The sequence below is a fragment of the Myotis yumanensis genome, unplaced genomic scaffold (assembly GCF_028538775.1).
Source record: "Myotis yumanensis isolate MYYU_CA2020_CCGP unplaced genomic scaffold, mMyoYum1.0.hap1 SCAF_23, whole genome shotgun sequence".
Taxonomy (NCBI): Eukaryota; Metazoa; Chordata; class Mammalia; order Chiroptera; family Vespertilionidae; genus Myotis; species Myotis yumanensis.
The window spans coordinates 3891077-3911987 of NW_027223774.1; the positions used below are offsets into that span (position 1 = coordinate 3891077).

A 20911-nucleotide genomic window follows, 5' to 3' on the forward strand; every position below is an offset into this window, starting at 1 on the left:
GGGGGTTTCAGTTTAGAAATAGCCAGAGGCAGCTGGGAGGCAGGGGAGTGTGCGGATGGCAGCTCAGGGTCAAAGGCACAGAGGGGCACAAATACGAGGGCATCGAGCCTCATCCAGGTGCCACCTGCCCTGCAGAGCATGAGGGGGCGGGCTGAGTCCTTCCCGTGTCCCCCCAACTCCCTTTGCTGCCCCAGGAAGAGCATGGAGGTGTCAGGAGAGTCTATGGTTTCACGTTTGCAGGTGAGAAACCGATGCATTTGCATAAGAGAATGTGTGGTTTGGGGACAGTCAGCTTGTGAGGGCCAGATGACAAGCCATTAAGTTTCCCTGCCTGTATGGTCTACCTACGTTTCTATGTATCTCCATATATATCGTTGTATCTTTATATCTATCTATGTAACTATGTATCTATCTAATTATCTATGTATCAATCTGTGTAACTATGTATCTAAATATCAATGAATTTATATAATTATCGCTGTATCTATCTAAATATCTATTCAACTCTCTGTATTTATATAATTATGCATCTGACAACCTGTATATCTATCTATGTAGCCCAGTATGTATTTATATAACTGAGTATTTTTGTAACTATCTCTATATCCATGTGTGCATCTATGTATTTATCTATGTAACTATCAATTTGTGTATCTGTGTAACAACTTATACATCTATGTATCTGAGTACCCAGCTATCTAGGATCTATCTATCTATCTACCTCCCTATTTGTCTATCTATCTATCTATCTATCATGTATGTCTGTCTATAGCAGGTGAATTAATACCATGTGGGTTTGATCTGGTCATGGGTTTAGCCTGGTGAGGACGTATATCGCTAGAAAGTGCTGCGTGAAAAATTAGAAATTTACTTCTTCATAGCGTTTCACCAAGGCCTCTCTGGACCAAAAAAGGGGAAACTGGATTTGGGGTTAGGAGCACCTGCCTCCCTTCATGAGAAACCACGGAAATGACGCACATGGCTCAGTCCTTTTAAAGCTGCCCTGCACGTTCCCTGACCTGCAGGACCCTGCCCGCCCTCACGCAGGCACCTCCTCCATGTGGACAAGGACAGAGAAGACTGGGAGAGGCTGGCCATGAGCCCCCGGCCCTCCACCCTCCTGGGCCTCGGTGAGTCCTGGATGGAGGGACCGCATCCCAGGGACCGAGCAGGTGGGAGCTGGGGGAGGTGTCGCCATCCCTGCTCAGTCTGACTCCAGCCCAGGAGACTCATGGTCCCTCCTGGGGGCCTGGCCCTCAGCTCTGACTCTGACTTAAGAGTGACCATGGGAGGGTCAGTCCTAGAAGCAGGTGCCTGGGTGTGGGGACAGGTTCTGACTGAGGACCTGATTGGAAGAGGCGGGTGGGAGTTTGTCTGGAAACTCGGAGCAGGAAGCAGGGTTGTGCTCAGAGGGAATGCCGAGGAGGGAGCCTGGGATATTCTTGGGGCCGAGCCCGCTGCCTCCAGGAAGGCCCCCTGATTGCAGCCCAAGGAGGACCGGGTTCTGGGCGTTGTTCTCACCAGACCTTCTCTTGCAGTGCTCTGCCTGGGCCAGACGATCCACATGCAGGAGGGTGAGTCCGCCTTTTTAAGTGGAGTTTTTCATATCAATTCCATTTTCAGGCATAATATTGCTTTTCCTCAGAGTCCTCTCCAGGTGTATCTTCAGCTGGAATGAGCCCCCAGCCTCTCTCTTTGTCTGGATCTGTCTGTTCTCACGCCCTCTGGCTAAGTTACCTTCAGAAACCAGCCTTTTTTTCGCTTTCACAAACACCATGATCTCTCTCTACCATGACCCCCTTCCAGGCTGAGGGCTCCTGTGCTGGGCTTGGCTCATTCCCACCTGACCCTCTGGTCTCAGCTCAGGGCCTCCCCTCTGCCTCTGATGAGAGGTGAGCTCTGCCCCCCTCACCCTGAGCCTCCCACACTCAGCCCTGGGCGAGTATCACAGTGCGTGGCTGTGGTTTGCACACTCCCCCCTCACCCTGTGCTCCCTCTTCCCTTCCCCCAAGAAGGCAGGGACCCTCCTGTGTTTCTCCTATTTGTGGAGCCAATGGCACAAGGAGGCGTCTGTAAAGGGAGAGATGGGAGCTGAGCTGTGGCTGAAGGAAGGAGGGAATGAGTGCTGGTGCTCGGCCAGCTCCGCCTCTATCGGGATTGGGTAACTTGGATGCCTTCTTCCTGTTTCAGGGCTAGAGCCCTCTCTCCCTGCCCAGCCCAGTTTAGACACTTGGGGTTTCAGGTGCCTCAGTCACAAGGAAGTGGAAATGGGCTGAGAGGGAGGTGGGAAATGCAGAGGGAACCTGAGTGAGTGCTGCTCAGAGGACGTGCCCTGGAGTCAGGGGTCCTCACCACTGGGGTCCTGTGAGCAGGTCCACTCTGGTGTCTACTGCGACCCCCACTAGACCTCCCATGGGGCCCTGAAGGCCAAATGATACCCACAATCTCCCCAGCTGCTTTCAGACCTGTCCAAGGCCTTCCCACCATCTCAGAGTCCACAGTCCCTGTCTCCATGAGTGACCTGCTCATCCTCAGCCTCTGCCTCCCTCCCAGCCCTGTCTGTCTCCCTGGAGAGTGGCCGTGGGGAGGGAGACATGTCTGGGGCCCCAGGCTGCTCTGACACCTCTCGTGTCCCCCTGAGAAAAGCTCAGGATGTCACCAGAACTTGCGTCACGTGGAGAAGTCAATGGAGAGATGAGGACCTAGTTTCTTGGAGGGGGGAGGGGTGGGGTTTGCGGAAGGAATGTTTCAAATGGTGTGGAATTGGGCTGTGGTGAGGGTTGCACAGCTCTGCGAGTTTTCTAAGAACCACTGAGCTGCAGAGTTAAGACATGGGAGGTGTGAGGTAGGAGATTTCCTCATGATGGAGCCTGAGATCCTGCTCTGCTTCCTCCCAGGGTCCCGGCCCAAACCCACCCTCAGGGCCGAGCCAGGCCCTGTGGTCCCCCGGGGACGGCCTGTGACCTTTGTGTGCCGGGGCCCAGCTGGGGCTCAGATGTGCCGCCTGGTGATGGATGGAAGACCTGAACGCCGTTATCAGAACCTGGTGCCTCTAGATGGTTCACAGGGGACAGAGGAGAGATTCCTCTTCCCTGTGGTGGCTGCAGACACTGCAGGGAGTTACCGCTGCTACTGTTTCACCCAGTTCGGCTGGTCTAAGCGCAGTGAGCCCCTGGAGCTGCAGGTGACAGAGGAGGACGCCTCCACTCCGCCCTCAGGTGGGTCCCAGGGCCCTGCACCCTGTCCCAGCCCCGTCTCTGTCCTCGGGCTCCCTGCCCTCCTGCTCACCCCCAGCCCTGGGGCTCCCCTCCCTCTGCACACACAACCCTCAGCCTTCACCCCTGGCTGTGGGCCCTGGAATGTGGTCCCATCTGGACACCACGGTGGCCTGGACCCTGAGCTCGGGATCAGAGGGGACACAGAGCTGTCCTGCTGGGCTGGGTGGGGCCTGAGCTCCCAGCCACCAGGTGGGGACAGACCCCTTCAAGGGACCCGAGTCCTTCCCCTCAGGATGGTGGTGCCCTGCCCTTTCCCCTGGCCAGGCTCTGTGGGGCCCAGGCAATGTGTGCCCTGGGGTCCCCCCTCCATGGGCAAGTGGCATGGTCCGGGAGGCATGACCAGGGCTGGACGGTGCTTTGTGGCATTTTTTGGGTCAGGCTGCCACCGACCTGGTGTGGTCAGACCCTGAGATGAACTGGAATTAGGGTTCAGAAAGGACATGGAGAAGCAGGGAGGGAGGGAAAGATGAAGGGAGGCAAGCAGGGAGGGAAAGAAAATTCTTCCTTTAAATCCATGTGACTTCTCTCTCCTCTCTCTTCATCCTGCTGTGACTCAGACATCCATGGGTGGGAGCGCATGCCCAGGGGTGACCCCCATCCACCAGGCCTGGGGGTGTCCACTAGTTCATCCTGACCCTGTGACCCTCCCTGCCCTGGGGGACTGTGGGTGGCACAGTGGCCGGGTGAGGTGAGCTCAGAGTCCAGGCGCTGTGACCCTGTGACTGGGCCAGGAGGCTCCCACACTGTGTGTCCATGGGCCAGGACCAGCTGCCCTGTGCTAATGTAGGGAGGGTGGCGGGACGTTCTGAGGGGTGACCAGCTCCTCAGACAAGTGGAATCAGAGATGGTGCTACCCCAGGGTCCTTCTCTCCCTGAGCCCTTTCTGGGGGGTGTCGGGGCGTCCTCTCTACTGGGAGGTACAGAGAAAGAGGCCAGGTGAGGGCGCTGTGGGCGGGGAAGGGCCAGGTGAGTGGGGCAGGCAAAGTGGACCTTGGGCTCAGTGCTTGTCCTGCCCCTTTCAGGGGAGCCCCTGGAGACCTCAACTCTCACCTGAACGTGGGCTGGGGAGGGGGAGCAAAGCCTGGGCGTCCTCTCCTCAGACTCTGCTGGGCAGTGGGCAGTGGGGTGGCCGTGGGAAGGGGCTCTGCCTCTCTCACGGTGGGGGACACGGGGAGGGCAGTGACATTTACATCCTCAACAGCAAGAGACCAGTTCACCCCTGGCGGGGCTGGGATGCAACGAGGGAGGGTCTGGGGGGTGCGATGAGAGCCAGGAGGGAGACATCCTAGCTCCCTGCTGGAGTTTGATCAAATGCAGGTTTGCATTTTGCAGCTGGGCCTGCCCTGGGGTCCTCTAGGTGACTGGCTGTGGCACCTGGGTACATGCGCCTAGGGCTCTTGAGGTGCTGCATGTGGAGGTATTCCTGGGGCGGGGCCTGGGTGCTCCCCATGGAGGGAGGTTCCCTGTCAGAATCAGGAGGCAGGGCGTCCAGAGAAGGAGAGCAGCTGCCTGAGACGTCTGTCACCCCTTCCTGTCTCCTAGCAACAGGCCCTGCCGTCACCCTCCCACCCACAGAAGTGACACCTTCACCCACAGAAATGGCTTCCGGGACAGGTCAGCCATCGGGGAGTGTGCACAGGGGTGTAGAGGGAGGGGCAGGTCAACCCCTTTGAGAAGGTGCGCCTGCCTCATAGGACCTGGCCTGACCCTGCCCACCTCTCAGTGACCTTTTCCCTCTGCTTCCAGGCCCCGCCTCCCGGGATTACATGGTAGAGAACTGCATCCGTTTGGGACTGGCGGGCGTGGTCTTGCTGATTATGGTGGGGATTCTGGTCGAAGCTGGGCTCAGCCAGCGCAGGTCCTCACAGGGACCACAGGAATAAACACAAGGGAGCCCCCCAGTGAGAGAGGACCCCAGGGCTCCAGGAGGGACCTCCCCGAGGGCCCGAGGCTCACCCTGGAGCCCAGATGACCAGAGCCGCCCCCGCTGTTGTTCAAGGACAAGAGAACCCAGGCCCACGTGGGTTAGGATGCTTGGCCTCAACCTTCATCTTCCCAGGACCATCGAGAGGAGTCAGCTTGATTGACAGGCAGGCAGACAGGGCAGTGCCCCAGGGGAAACAAAGGCAGGTGGAAGGGAGGCAGGGCAGACAAGGCCATGTGAGCCAGCCTGACCACGGAAGCCAACCCCGCAGAAATAACAGGATGATTTTAGACTCAGAGGGGAGACACGTGAAACTAGGGAGGGGCCTCAACACTAAGGTGAGCTGAGACATAGGAACCAGGAAGGTTCAGGTCAGCTTCTGGGCAAGAACAATTGAGAGAATCCATCAGGTGGCCACAGGGGGAGATAGAGAGCAGGTTTGTAGCAAATAAATACCCCTAGACCACAGGCTTCAGTGGTCACCATGACTGAGTCCACTCCCCATGCAGGGAATCTGAATCTGCTTGCAATAAACTATCCCCACTTTTGCTTCAATCTTCTGGTCCGATATTTATTTATTAGGGTTCCTGAGACTCTATCTTGTGAAATAAATCTAGGCTCGCTATTCTGGGTATCACCATGATCTCCAGCCCAGCACCCCCACCCCCCAGCCTCTAAGACATGGGAGGGAAGCAAACTGCCCTCCATCAGGTGGGTGGCTCCTCACACGGGCTGAAGAGAACAGGACTGACCCCGGATGCTGTGGACAAACTTCCTGGGGTTTGATCTGCAACAGAAGCTCTCCTGGTCTCCAGCCACCAGCCCTCCCTGCAGATTTTGCACTTGCCAGACTCCTGAATTGTGTGAGCCAATCCTGTCACATACATCTCTCTGTATATACACGCCTGTTGGTCCTGTGTCTGAGACAGACCTTCACGGTACCGGGGTCTTTTCCTGAATCTAGAGCGGTTCAGGAATCTGGAGAAGGGCTGCAAATAAATTAATAAAGAGATTAGACATGACATATAAATTTGGAAGGCATTTTGGGGAGCCTGAGTAGACCTAGCTTCAGCAACCAAGTTCTCTGAATCTCTGGACCCTAGCTTTTTATTAACACAAATTGCTCTACAGCAAAGCAGATATACACATCAAAGGTAAGGTTTGGTATGCAGTAGGCATTGTCAGGTTGGGGAAGCTGCCTTCAGCTGTTCAGCTGTTTGGCCAGCAGCAGGGAATAACATGTAGATTTTCAGGTTTGGGGAAATGCTTTCAGGTATTTTAGCAGCAGGTAATATGATTCAGCCCCTTCAGTGTCCAGCCCAGCTCTGTGCTCTCCCAGGAATATAGAAGCCCATCAAGCTTTTGATGAACTTCTTGCATTTATGATATTCTGAATTTTCCCCCAGCACATAGATACAATGTGCACACCCCCTTCAGGGTAGAGGGTCCTGCTGGGGTCCCTGGCCAGTCTGGGTGAGGGTCTGATGGCTGTTTGCAGGGTGGCCACAGCCCCTTCAGGGTAGGGGTTCCCGCTGGGGTGCCTGGCTAGCCTGGGTGAGGGGCTGATGGCTGTTTGCAGGCTGGCCACAGCCCCCAGCCACCCAAGCTCCCAATGGAGGCTGGCTGGAAGCAGGTGACTGGGATTTATTTAGCTTCTATAATTGAAATTTTATTGCCTTTTGAAGAGGACACAGCCGGCCAGGGCAGGCGGGAAGCTTGGCTTCCTCCATCGCCAGGGCAACCAAGCCTCCTGCTTACTCCAGCTCCATGGCTCCCGGCCGCCATCTTGGTTGGGTTAATTTGCATATAGTTGCTCTGATTGGCTGGTGGTCGTGGCTTGGGCGTAGCGAAGGTATGGTCAATTAACATCTTTGTCTTTTATTAGTGTAGATGTATCTGACAATGTGTATATCTATCTATGCACGCAGTATGGGTTTATGTAACTAAGTATCTTTGTAACTATCTCTATATGCATGTGTGCATGTATGTATTTATCTATGTAACTCTCAATTTGTGTATCTGTGTAACAACATATACATCTATGTATCTCACTATCCAGTTATCTAGGACCTATCTATCTATATCTATATCTATATCTATATCTATATCTATATCTATATCTATCTATATTTATCTATCACTGGTGAATTAACACCATGTAGGTTTCATCTGGTCGGAGGTTGAGCCTGGATAGGACATATATCGCTAGAAATTGGTGTGTGAACAAATTAGAAATTTAATTTTTCATAGAGTTTCACCAAGGCCTCTCTGGACCCAAAAAGGGGAAACTAGGTTTGGGGCTAGGAGCACCCGCCTCCCTTCATGAGAAACCACGGAAATGAGGCACATGACTCGGCCCTTGTGATCCAGTCCTGCACTTACTGACCTTCGGGACCCTGTCCTCCGTCACCCAGACAGACTCAGCTTCTTCCATGTGGACAAGGACAGAGAATACTGGGAGAGGCTGGCCATGAGCCCCCGGCCCTCCACCCTCCTGGGCCTTGGTGAGTCCTGGATGGAGGGACCGCATTACAGGGACAGAGCTGGGGCAGGGCGGGGGGGGGGGGGGAGCTGAGGGAGGTGTCGCCATCCCTGCTCTGTCTGACTCTAGCCCCAGGAGATTTATGGTCCCTCCTGGGAGCCTGGCCCCACAGCTCTGGCCCAGACCTAAGTGTAACCACGGGAGGGTCAGTCTTAGAAGCAGGTGCCTGGGTGTGGGACAAGTTCTGACTGAGGGCCTGATTGAAAGAGGGTGGGGGTGCGAGTTTGTCGGGAAACTCAGAGCAGGAAGTAGAATTGTGCTCAGAGGGAATGCTGAGGAAGGAGCCCGGGATATTCTCGGGGCTGAGTCCACTGCCTCCAGGAAGGCCTCCTGATTGCAGCCCAAGGAGGACCGAGATCGGGGCATTGTTCTCACCAGACCTTCCCTTGCAGTGCTCTGCCTGGTCCAGACGATCCACATGCAGGAGGGTGAGTCCGCCTTTTTAAATTGAGTTTTTCATGCAAGTTTCATTTTCAGGCAAATCATTGATTTTCCTTAGAGTCCACTCCAGGTGTATCTTCAGCTGGAATGAGCCCCCAGCCTCCCTCTTTGGCTGGATTTATCTGTTCTCATGCCCTCTGGCTAAGTTACTTTAAAAAACCCACCCTTTCTTTCACTTTCACAAACACCATGTTCTCTCTCTACCACGACTGCCTTCCAGGCTGAGGGCTCCTGTGCTGGGCTTGGCTCACTCCCACCTGACCCTCTGGTCTCAGCTCAGGGCCTCCCCTCTCTGCCTCTGATGAGAGGTGAGCTCTGCACCCCTCGCCCTAAGCCTCCCACATTCACCCATGAGCTTCCCACACTCACCCTGAGCCTCCCACACTCAGCCCTGAGCCTCCCACACTCAGCCCTGAGCCTCCCACACTCAGCCCTGAGCCTCCCACACTCACCCTGAGCCTCCTACACTCAGCCCTGAGCCTCCCACACTCACCCTGAGCCTCCCACACTCAGCCCTGAGCCTCCCACACTCAGCCCTGAGCTTCCAACACTCAGCCCTGAGCCTCCCACACTCACCCTGAGCCTCCACACTCAGCCCTGAGCCTCCCACACTCACCCTGAGCCTCCCACACTCAGCCCTGGGCGAGTATCACAGCGCATGGCTGTGGTCTGCACACTCCCCATCACCCTGTGCTCCCTCTACCCTTCCCCCAAGAAGGCAGGGACCTTCCTGTGTTTCTCCTATTTGTGGAGCCAATGGCACAAGGAGGCGTCTGTAAAGGGAGAGATGGGAGCTGAGCTGTGGCTGAAGGAAGGAGGGGACAACTGACCAAGGGAATGAGTTCTGGGACTCGGCCAGCTCCGCCTCTATGGGGATTGGGTAACTGGGATGCCTTCTTCCTCTTTCAGGGTTAGAGCCCTCTCTTCCCCTGCCCAGCCCAGTTTAGACACTTGGGATTTCCGGAGACTCAATCACAAGGAAAAGGAAATGGGCTGAGAGGGTGGTGGGAAATGCAGAGGGAACCTGAGTGAGTGCTGCTCAGAGGACATGCTAGGAGTCGGGGGACCTCATGCACGGGGGGTTCTGTGAGTAGGTCTCAGCTGGTTTCCCCTCCCCCCACAGCCACTATCCTTTCCGTGGGGCCTTAGAGGCCACTGTGGACCCCACAATGTCCCCCAGCCGCCCGCAGACCCAGCCAGGTCATTCCCACCCTCTCCCACTCCAGCGTCCCTGTCCCCCGAGGGACCTGCTCATCCTCACCCTCTGCCTCCCTCCCAGCCCTGTCTGCCCCCCTGGAGAGCAGCCATGGGGAGGGGGATGTGCCTGGGTCACCAGGCTGCTCTGACTCCTCCCATGTCCCCCTGAGAAAAGCCCATGATGTCTCCAGAACTTGTGTCACGTGGAGAAGTCATTGGAGTGATGAGAACTGAGTCCCTGGAGGGGGTAGATGGGTGGTCTCTTGGGGAAGGGATGGTGCACATGGTCTAGAATTGGGCTGTGGTGAGGATTGCACAGCTCTGTGAGTTTGCTAAGAACCACTGAGCTGCACGCTTAAAACACGGGAGGTGTGAGGTGTGGAGATTTCCTCATCATGGAGCCTGAGATCCTGCTCTGCTTGCTTCCAGAGGCCCTGGCCAAACCCTCCCTCAGGGTCCAGCCAGGCCCTGTGGTCCCCCGGGGACGGCCTGTGACCTTCGTGTGCCAGGGCCCAGCTTGGGCTGAGTTCTACCACCTGGAGAAGGAAGGAAGACGGGTCTTCTATTATCACAAAGGTGTGTCTCAAGATGGTTCGCCTGTGACAGAGGCCAGATTCCACATCCCCGTGGTGAGTGATGTGACTGCAGGGAGTTACCGCTGCCTCTATGAACAGGTGGATGAGAGGCCATCTCAGCCCAGTGAGCCCCTGGAGCTGAAGGTGACAGAGGAAGACTTCTCCACTCTAACCGCAGGTGGGTCCTAGGGCCCTGCACCCTGTCCCAGCCACATCTCTGTCCTCGGGCTCCCAGTCCTCCTGCTCACCCCCAGCCTTGGGGCTCCCCTCCCTCAGCACACCTGACCCTCAGCCTTCACCCTTAGCTCGGGGCCCTGGACTCTGGTCTCATCTGGACACCCTGGTGGCCTGGACCCTGAGCCCTGCATCAGAGGGGACACAGTGAGCTGTCCTGCTGGGCTCGGTGGGGCCTGAGCTTCCAGCCACCAGGTGGGGACAGACCCCTTCAAGGGGCCCGAATCCTTCCCCTCAGGATGGTGGTTGCCCTGCCCTTTCAAACCCTGGCCAGGCTCTGTGGGCCCAGGCAATGTTTCCCATGGGATCCACCCTCCATGGGCAAGGCCCGTGCTCCATAGGGTCCCTGACCAGGGTTGAGCAGTGCTTTGGGCAATTTTTGGATGAGGCTGCCCCTGGTCTGGTGTGGTCAGACACTGAGATGAACTGGTATCAGGGTCCAGCAAGGACATGGAGAGGAAGGGAGGGAGCGAGGGAGGGAGGGAGGGACAATCCTTCCTTGAAAGCTGAGTGTCTTCTCTCCTCTCCTTATCCTGCTGTGACTCAGAAATCCCATGGGTGGGAGCACATGCCCAGGGGTGGCCCCCATCCACCAGGCCTGGGGATGTCCACACAGTTAATTCTGACCCTGTGACCCTCCCTGCCCTGAGGGACTGTGGGTGGCACAGTGGCCGGGTGAGGTGAGCTCAGAGTCCAGGCCCTGTGACCCTGTGGCCAGGTCAGGGGGCTCCCACCCTGTGTGTCCATGGGCCAGGACCAGCTGCCCTGTGTTAATGTAGGGAGGGTGGTGGGATGTTCTGAGGGGTGGCCAGCCCCGCAGACAAGTGGAAGCAGAGAGTGTGCCAACCGGGGTACCCCGTCTCCCTGTGCCCTTACTGGGGGGTGTCGGAGCGTTCTCTCTACTGAGAGGTGCAGAGAAAGAGGCCAGGTGAGGGCGCTGTGGGAGCGGAAGGACCAGGTGAGTGGGGCAGACAGAGAGGAAGTTGGGCTCAGCGCTTACCCCACCCCATTCACAGGAGCCCCTGGAGACCTCTGCTCCCCCTTCCAGAGCCTGGACTGGGGTGGGGGGCGGGGGTACCTCTACCTGGGGTGTCCCCTCCTCGGGCTCACCTGGGCAGTGGGCTTCTGCCTCCTAGGTCAAAATCTGACTGGGTTATGTCCACTCATCAGTGACCCCTGCCCTCTGCTTCCAGGCCACACCTCCCGGGATTACACGGTGGAGAACAGCTTCCGCTTGGGCCTGGCGGGCGTGGTCTTGCTGATCCTGGTGGTGATTCTGGTGTAAGCTGGGCTCAGCCAGCGCAGGGCCCCACAGGGACCACAGGAATATACACAAGGGAACCCCCTTGAGAGAGGGGACCCCAGGACCCCAGCACGGAGCACCCAGCGTTGCCTCCCCGACACCCCCGAGACACCCAGCTGGGAGCTCCCAGAGCAGTGCCCGCTGTTGTTCAAGGACAAGAGAACCCAGGCCCACGTGGGTTCGGATGCTTGGCCTCAACCCCTTATCTTCCCAGGACCTTTGAGAGGAGTCATCTTGATTGACAGGCAGACAGAAAGGGCAGTTCTCCAGGGGAAACAAAGGCAGGTGGAAGGAAGGCAGGGCAGACACGGCCACGTGAGCCAGCCTGACCACGGAAGCCAACCGCACAGAAATAAGAGGATGATTTTAGACTCGGAGGGGAGACACATGAAACTAGGAAGGGGCTGCAACATGAAGGTGAGCTGAGGCATAGGAACCAGGAAGGTTCAGTTGTGCTTCTGGGCAAGAACAATTGAGAGAATCCATCAGGTGGCCACAGGGGGAGATAGAGAGCAGGTTTCTAGCAAATATACACCCCTAGACCACAGGCTTCATTGGCCACCATGACTGAGCCTCTTCCCATGTGGGAGTCTCAATCTGCTTGCAATAAAGTTTCCATGCTTTTGCGTCAATCATGTGGTGCAAGATTTCATTGTTCAGGGTCATTAGATGCAATCTGGGGCGGGGGGTTGGGGGGGCGAGGAATAAATCTCAGCTCGCTGTTCCATGTATCACCATGATCCTCAGCCCAGCCACCCAGGGCCTCTAAGACATGGGAGGGAACCAAACTGCCCTCCAACAGGTGGGTAGGCCTCCTCACATGGGCTGAAGAGAACGGGACTGACCCTGGATGCTGCGGGCAGGCTCCCTGGGGCTTGAGCTTCAATAGCAGCTCCCCTGGTCTCCAGCCACCAGCCCTCCCTGCAGATTTTGCACTTGCCAGACTCCTGGATTGTGTGAGCCAATCCTGCTACATACATCTCTCTGTATATACACGTCCTCTTGGTCCTGTGCCTGTGACAGACCTGCATGCATACAGTGGGTACACCATTTCTTTGGGGGTTTGGGGGTGACGAACATAATTTGGAACAAGGTAGAAGCAATGGTTGCACAAGATGGTGAATGTATGAAATGGCACTGAATAGTTCACATTTCCCCCCTTCTGCTGATCTTGTCTGTATTGTTGACACTATCAGAGAAGTTCCCCATCCTCTGCTCCCCTTCCTTTGCCCTCCTGATGGCCCAGCTCTGCCTGGGGCCGGCCTGGGGCTGCAGCCTCTGCAGCCCTCCCTGGGCTGGGAGCTGAGGGGTCTCAGGCCTTTCCCTCCAGGTCCTGACTCTCCTCTGTCTCCTCCTCCTGGGGGACCCCTCCCCTGGGAGGTCACAAGGATGCACCTCAGTGTTGTGAGGGGGGAGGCTATGCGACCACCTTCCCTAGTCACAGTGTCTGTGTTCTGTGCCCTAAATGGATGCACGAAGGCCTATCAGCATCTGGAAGGGAATCCAATCACCAGCCAAGACCCTTCTGTGCATACTCAACCTTCCCAGAAGCCCCGCCCACCAACTTGACTCTTTCTTTATTGCATTTACTTCTATAGACTCAAGGGCTTTCAGTTTAGAAATAGCCAGAGGCAGCTGGGAGGCGGGGGAGGGTGCAGTTTGCAGTCCTGGTTTACAGGGCCCAGAGGGGCCTAGAGACATGGGTATGGAGCCTGAGCTGGATGCTGCCTGCTGTGCAGAGCATGAGGTGGGGGGCAGGCTGAGTCCTTCCAGTGTCCCCCTCTGCTCTGTGCTCTCCCTGGAATAACATGGAGGTGTCAGACGAGTTTTATGGTTTTCCATTTGTAGGTGAGAAACTGAAGCATTTGCATGAGGAAATGTGTTTTTGGGGAGAGTCAGGCTGTGAGGACCAGATGACCAGCCAAGAAGTTTCCATGTTGTATTGTCTATCCACGTTTCTATGATTCTACCATTGTATCCATCTATCTATGTAACTTGTATTTATCTATGTATCCATCTATATATGTAACTATCTATGTATCTATGAATCCATCTATGTAACTATCAATTCAACTCTATGTGTCTAAGCATCTATATATCCATGCATGTTAGTATCTATCTATGTATCGATGTCTCTAAGTGTCTATGTGACTATCTCGATATCCATCAATGCATCTATGGATCTACCTATGTCAATATCCCTTTGTGTATCTGTGTTGCTATATATCTATGTGCCTGAGTATCTATGCGTCATCCATCCATCCTTCTGTCGTCTGTGTCTGTGAATGATGAATTACTTGTATGTGGCTTTCATCTGGGCATGGCCTCCGCCTGGTTACGAAACATCTCACCAGCTATGCCTCTCAGAAACCACGCCCTCTCAGGTTCTCCAAATTGGGGAACGTGGGTCTGGGAGCCGCCACACTCCCTTCCTGGCAGACCACGGAAATGAGCCCCTGACCTGGCCCCAGCACACTTCCTGACTGGCCCAGCCCGGGCTTGCCTCATCGGGCACAAGGGCAGAGAACGGTTGAGAGGCTGGCGCTCATGAACCCCCATCTCACCACCCTCCTGGGCCTGGGTGAGTCAGAACGCAGGGGGGCGGGACTGTGGGGGGCACCCAGGCCCCACCTCCGCCCAGCCCCTGGGAGCCCACTCAGCCTGCTGGCCCTGCTTCCTTTGTGTCACCTGGGCCCCAGCTCCAGTGGAGGGACCTGGCTGTTCTAGACCCTGGGAAGGGAACAGGTCAGACACAAACACGGCCAGAGGGGGCTCTGGTGGGGACGCCTCCTGGGAACCTGTCTGGAACCTGCTATAGGGGAGGGAACTACCCCATGGGAGCCATGCTGATGAGGGGGGTTGGAGGCGGTGGGAGATGCAGTCCTTGACCCCGTTTAAGGACATCAGCCTGGCGCTGGGCACCTGTCTCACTGGGGCTTCCCTTGCAGGGCTCTGCCTGGGCCAGGTGATCCACACGCAGGAGGGTGAGTCACTCCTGCTCCACCCCTCATCCCCCCACCCCCACCCCACGGGCGTCCTGTGGATTTCTGGGGGGATGCAACCCCAAGTGGCACCAACAAAAGTGCCTCCTAAGACTCCTGACAGCTGCCCACACCCCCTGGACATCAGCACTGATTTCCTGACGCCTGAGATCCAGGAAATGCAAAACTGGACCCTGATTCTCACCCCCTCTCACCTGACTCCCCATCCCCTGCCTCCTGTGTCCTCAGAGACGGGCCTCAGTCCAGGACTGGATGCCACAGTCATCCTGACGCCCTCCCCTCCCCCTTCCCGTGTTACTGCAATCTACACCCTGTGGTGTCACCCATGTCCTCCCATGTCCTCATGTGAACCCATGTCCCAGCCGGGCTCTCACTTCCATGTCAGCTTGTGGGCCTTCCAGGGGCCTCCCCCCACCCCATACCTGCTCCACCCCGTCTCCTCTCTTGTGGGTGAATTTAGAAAAATCCAATCTGATGACTGGACTTCCCACCCAAAACCCTTCACTGGTTGAATTGAGGTCACATCAGATCCCTTCTCACTGCATTTTCTGTGGCCTTGTCTCCTTCAGCCACAGCCCGCCCTGCTCTGTCTGCCTCCCTCATCTCCAGAACCGTTGGTTTTCTTTCCCCTTCACACACACGCTGTGCTCACCCCGCACTCAGGACCGTCTCCCCTACCCACGCCCCGGTCTCCCCTGACCACTCAGCTGACCTGCTTCCTGCGTGTCCCTCACATCTCAGCTCAGAGGGGCCGGGATCTCCTCAGCATGCTCTCTCTTCACACCTGTGGGCGCGCATCACAGGTCTGCCTGGGGTCTAGTCCTTTCTCTTCCCCCCACGTTACCCCCCAACATCGCTGCACACGACAGACAACATTTCAGCCGCTATTTGGTCTCGCTCGCAGAGAGGCTGGCTCTGTGGGGTTGTGCCAGACACAGCATGCGCCCCTCCCCAGAGGGACCTCATGGAGGCAGCTCCCTCATTCTGCTCCACAGCTGGAGGGCTTGGGCACCAGCTCTAACGGGACCTCCTGATGCGAGATGGCTGCCAGGCTCCGGCCATGGCGTGTGCCTGCAGACTGGATGACAAAGACCGGCAGACGCAGACATAGGAAAGGGGCTGTGGGTGTAACTGCCAGCCTTTGAGCTGCCCTTTCCCTTGGCCAGGCTCTGTGGGCCCAGGCAATGTGTCCCCCAGAATCCACCCTCCATGGGCAAGTGCCATGGTCCATGGGGCCATGACCAGGGTGGGACGGTGCTTTGGGGCATTTTTGGATGAGGCTGCCCCTGGCCTGCTGTGGTCAGACTCTGAGATGAACTGGAGTCAGGTCCAGCAAGGACAAGGAGAGGGAGGGAGGGAGGGAAGGAGGGAGGGAGAGAGAAAGGGAAGGAGGGAGGGAGGGAGGGAGGGAGGGAAGGAGGGAGGAAAAATTCTTCTCTCCTCTCTCTTTATCCTGGGGTGACTCAGACATTCCATGGGTGGGAGCACAAGCCCTGAGGGGGCCCCCAACATTGAGGCCTGGGGGTGTCCACCAGTTGATCCTGACCCTGTAACCCTCACTGTCTTAGGAGGCTGTGGAGCCAGTGGCACAAGGAGGAGTCTGTAAAGGGAGACAGGAGCTAAGCTGTGGCTGAAGGAATGAGGGAATGAGCGACCAAGGGAATGAGTGCTGGGTCTCAGCCAGCTCTGCCTCTGTGGGGATTGGGTACCTTGGATGCCTTCTTCCTGTTTCAGGACCAGAGCCCCGTCTCCCCCTGCCCAGCCCAGTTTAGACACTTGGGGTTTCAGGAGCCTCAATAACAAGGAAGAGGAAATGTTCTGAGAGGAAGGTCAGAAATGCAGAGGGAACCTGAGTTAGTGCTGCTCAGGGGCCCTGCCCAGGAGTTAGGGGTTCTTACCTACCCTGGTTGTTTGCACAGGTCTGGGCTGGCACTGCACCCTCAAACCCATTAGACTTCCCATGGAGCCCTGCAGCCCCCATTGGTCCCCACAATCTCCCTCTGCTGCCGTCAGACCCAGCCAGGTCATACCCACCATCTCCCACTCTAGCGTCCCTGTCCCCATGAATTACCTCCTTATCCTCACCCTCTGCCTCCCTCCCAGCCCTGTCTGTCCCCCTAGAGAGTGGCCATGGGGAGGGGGACCTACCCAGGGCCCCAGGCTCCTCTGACTCCTCCCATGTTCCCCTGAGAAAAGCCATGATGTCACCAGGACTTGTGTCACCTGGGGAAGTCACTGGAGGGATGAGTACTCCATCCCCTGGAGGGGGTAGAGGGGTGGTCTCTTAAGGAAGGGATGGTGCGATTGGTCTAGATTTGGGCTGTGGTGGTGGTTGCACAACTCTGCAAGTTTGGTGAGAATCATTGACATACACACTTAAAACATGGGAGGTGTGGGGTGTGGCAATTTCCTCATGATGGAACCTGAGATCCTGCTCTGCTTCCTCCCAGGGCCCCTGCCCAAACCCTCCCTCAGGGCCGAGCCCGGCCCTCTGCTCCCCCGGGGACAGCCTGTGACCTTCGTGTGCAGTTCCCTACTTTGGGCTCAGTCATTCCACCTGGAGAAGGATGGAAGACCTGTACACCCTGATCAGATTAGTGAGCCTCAAGAAGGTTTGCAGAGGACAGAGGCCAGATTCCACATTTCCGCGGTGAGTGAAGACACTGCCGGGAATTATACCTGCCTCTATCAACATGTGTATGGCCGGTCTGAGCGCAGTGAGCCCCTGGAGCTGCAGGTGACAGAGGAGGACTCCACTCCGCCCTCAGGTTGGTCCCAGAGTCCTGCTCCCTGTCCCAGCCCCGTCTCTGTCCTCAGGCTCCCTGCCTTCCTGCTCACCCCCAGCCCTGGGGCTCCCCTCCCTCTGCACTCATGACCCTCGGCCTTAACCCATGGCTCAGGGCCCTGGACTCTGGTCTCATCTGGACACCATGGTGGCCTGGACCCTAAGCCCTACTACAGAGGAAACACAGAGATGTCCTGCTGGGCTGGGTGGGGCCTGAGCTTCCAGCCAGCAGGTGGGGACAGACCCCTTCAAGGGGCTGTGAGTCCTTCCCCTCAGGATGGTGTTGCCCTGCCCTTTCCCCTGGCCAGGCTCTGTGGGCCCAGGCAATATGTACCCTGGGGACTACCCTCCATGGGCAAGTGATGTGGTCCCTAGGGTCCCGAACCAGAGCTGGACAGTGCTTTGGGGCATTTGTGGATGAGGCTGCCCCTGGTCTGGTGTGGTCAGACACTGAGATGAACTGAAGGTCCAGCAAGGACATGAGAGGGGGAGAGGGTGGGAGGGAGGGAAAATCCTTCCTTGAAAACTCAGTGACTTCTCTCTCCTCTTCATCCTTTTGTGAGGCAGACATCCCAGAGCTGTGAGCACATGCCCAGGGGTGGCCCACGCTCACCAGACCTGGGGGTGTCCACGCAGTTGATCCTGACCATGTGACTCTCCCTGCCCCAAGGGACTGTGGGTAGCTCAGTGGCTGGGTGAGGTGAGCTCAGAGTCCAGGCCCTGTGACCCTCTAGCTGGGTCAGGGGGCTCCCACCCTGTGTGTCCATGGGCCAGGACCAGCTGCCCTGTGCTAATGTATGGAGGGTTCTGGGACATTCAGAGGGGTGGCCAGCCCCTCAAACAAGTGGAAGCAGAGAGGGTGCCCCCACCCAGTATCCTCATTTTCCTATGCCCATTCTGGGTCATGTGGGGGATGTCCCCTATGCTGGGAGGTGCACAGAAAGAGGCCAGGTGTAGGCGCTGTGGGTGGTGAAGGGCCAGGTGAGTGGTGCAGAGGAGTGGAACTTGGGCTCAGTGCTGCTCCCACCCCCTACAAAGGAGCCCCTAGAGACCTCTGCTCCCCCACCCAGGTGGCTCCCACACCTCAGCTTGGGATGTCCCCTCCTCAGGCTCACCTGGGCAGTGACTCTTGCCTATCATAGGTCATGATCTGGGGGTGGGGGGGTCATGTCCACCTATCAGTGACCTCTGCCCTCTGCTTCCAGGCCCCGCCTCCCGGGATTACAAGGTGGAGAACAGCATCCGCTTGGGCTTGGCAGGCGTGTTCTTGCTGATCCTGGTGGCGATTCTGGTGGAAGCTGGGCTCAGCCAGCGCAGGTCCCCACAGGGACCACAGGAATAAAGACAAGGAAGCCTCGAGAGATAGGGGGCCCCAGGGCCACAGCAGGGACTTCCCCGAGGGCCCAGAGGCTCACACTGGAGCCCAAGAGAGTCACAGATGCCCCTTCTGTTGTTGAAGTACTAGATAATCCACATGGGTTATGATGCTTGGTGTCGGAGTTGCTCTATGATTCAGCCTCGGGATGCCCTGTGGCCACAAACAAGTCGCAGCCTGGAGGGCAGAGCTCTCCTAGCATAATTAAGCCTGACCCTGTAGCCCTCCTTAATCCTTTCCTGAGTAATTAATGGGCTGTGGAAGGTGCAGCAAGTGTTGCCAAAACAAGAACATTTGTATATATGTTCATCTACCCTTGTTTTAATCAGACTATAAAATAAAGCATCAGCTTGCAGGCTGGGTGTTTTGTGTCCTCATCCAGGCACGGGAGATCCACAGAGCCCCAGCTGTATTCTCTTGTCTGTCTTTTCTTCAATCCTTCACCACCCCTCTTCAGGTTCACCCTTGTCCATACTAGTGTGGCACATGTGGCACCCAACGTGGGGCCTGAGTATCCGGGAACTACAATTGCAAGGTGAAAGGACACTCCAGTGAAGCACGTGCAGAAAGCATAAATTAAGGCAAGGAGTGAATTTTAGTAGCAGCTTGGTGTAAAACATGGGAAGACAAGACCTTCCAAATCTTAGGAGTATAAAGAAAAATCTGACCCTCCAGAAGGAAATCCAAAAGCACCAGCCTCCCATAGACAGCAACTTCATATCGATGGCATCAGCATCTTTAGGTGGAGCCAGAGCATTGTCATTGACAGCAGAAGCCTGAATGGGAGACCAGCCCCCAGAGGCTGGCCAACCTGCATCAGCTGTGGGGCCTCCTCATCAAGGAGATGGAGAAGCTGCACCGGCAGCTGGAGGAGGTACAGGAGACCCAGAGAGGCTCCTTGTCCCTTTGGTGAAAAGACTGGTCGTTGACCCGATAATAGCAATGTGAGAGAAGAAAATGAAGGCTATGCAAGGGACCAAGGTGCTGATGAGCTTTGGTGAGCTGCCAGTTTTCTGTAAATTCTTGCTCCTCCAAATCTGAGGATTCTGAGTAGATAACTTTCATTTTGTAGCTGAAAATGTTAATATGTCTGTAGTTTGGTTTTTCTCTTATTGCTATGTTGCATTGGCATTGTTTTGTTATTGTTTTAATAGCCAGAGTTATGTTCAAGTTTACTTTTATTGTAGTAGCTTAAAAACAAAAAAGGGGGAGATGTAGGGAGCGGCTCTAGGGTCAAGCTTTGGGCTGACCTGTGGCAGGGCTACAAACAAGTCCCAGCCTGGAGGGCAGAGCTCTCCGAGCATAATTAAGCCTGACCGTTTAACCCTCTCTAATTCCTTCCTAAGTTGCTAATGGTCTGTGGGAGGTGCAGCGAGTATTGCCAAAACAAGAACACTTGTATACATGTTAATCTACCCTTGTTTTAATCAGACTATAAAATAAAGCATCAGCTTGCAGGCTGGGTCTTTTGGGTCCTCATCCAGGCATGAGAGATCAACCGAGCCCCCGCTGTATACTCTTGTCTATCTTTTCTTCAATACTTCACCACCCCTGCTCAGGTTCACCCTTGGCCATTCTTGCATGGCACAACAGGGCCCAGAGGGGCCCAGAGACATGGGCATCGAGCCTGAGCTGGGTGCCACCTGCCCTGGAGAGCATGAAGGGGCAGGCTTAGTCCTTTAGTGCCCCCCTCAGCTCTGTGTTCTCCCAGTAATAACATGGAGGTGTCAGAAGAGTTTTATAGTTTCCTGTTTGCAGGTGAGAAACTGAAGCATTTGCATAAAAAGATGTGTGTTTGGGGATAATCAGCCTGTGATGACCAGTTGATAAGCCTTTATTGTCTATCTACATTTCTATGCATCTCACTATCTATATCATTGTATCTATATATCTATCTATGTAACTATGTACCTATCTAATTATCTATTTATCGATCTATCTGTATATCTATGTATCCATCTATCTATGTAACTAAGAATCAGTTCAACTCTATGTGTCTAAGTGTCTATATATCTATGTATGTTAGTATCTGTCTATGTATCTATGTCTCTAAGTGTCTATGTGACTATCTCCATATCCATCTATGCATCTACATATCTACTGTGTTGCTATATATCTGTGTGTCTGAGTATCTACGTGGCATCCATCCATCCATCCTTCTGTCTGTGTCCGTCTCTGATGAATTGCTTCTGTGTGTCTTTCATCTAAACACGGCCTCAGCCTGGTTAGGAAACATCTCACTAGCAATGCCTCCC

The 20911-nt window shown here is 55.7% G+C and overlaps 2 protein-coding genes and 1 long non-coding RNA gene across 3 annotated transcripts in view; all 3 read left to right on the top strand.

Moving 5' to 3' along the window:
* Positions 1-1087: 1087 nt before the first annotated feature.
* The window catches only part of LOC139000270 (leukocyte-associated immunoglobulin-like receptor 2), a 30523-nt gene continuing 10699 nt past the window's right edge, over positions 1088-20911 (top strand). Inside the window, exons 1-2 of the mRNA XM_070402522.1 lie at positions 1088-1130; positions 1539-1574. Of these exons, the coding sequence (XP_070258623.1) occupies positions 1097-1130; positions 1539-1574 (70 nt within the window). The 5' untranslated portion in view covers positions 1088-1096. The remainder of the gene's footprint in view (positions 1131-1538; positions 1575-20911) is intronic.
* Positions 3147-5757, top strand: LOC139000138 (uncharacterized). Its single transcript, XR_011469538.1, has 3 exons — positions 3147-3218; positions 4821-4892; positions 5025-5757. It is a non-coding gene; the product is annotated as an uncharacterized lncRNA (long non-coding RNA).
* LOC139000128 (leukocyte-associated immunoglobulin-like receptor 1) lies at positions 7588-12117 on the top strand. The gene is made up of 4 exons (XM_070402413.1): positions 7588-7706; positions 8137-8172; positions 9812-10135; positions 11385-12117. The coding sequence occupies exons 1-4, from the start codon at positions 7673-7675 to the stop codon at positions 11474-11476; spliced, it is 486 nt and encodes a 161-aa protein (XP_070258514.1). The 5' UTR covers positions 7588-7672; the 3' UTR covers positions 11477-12117.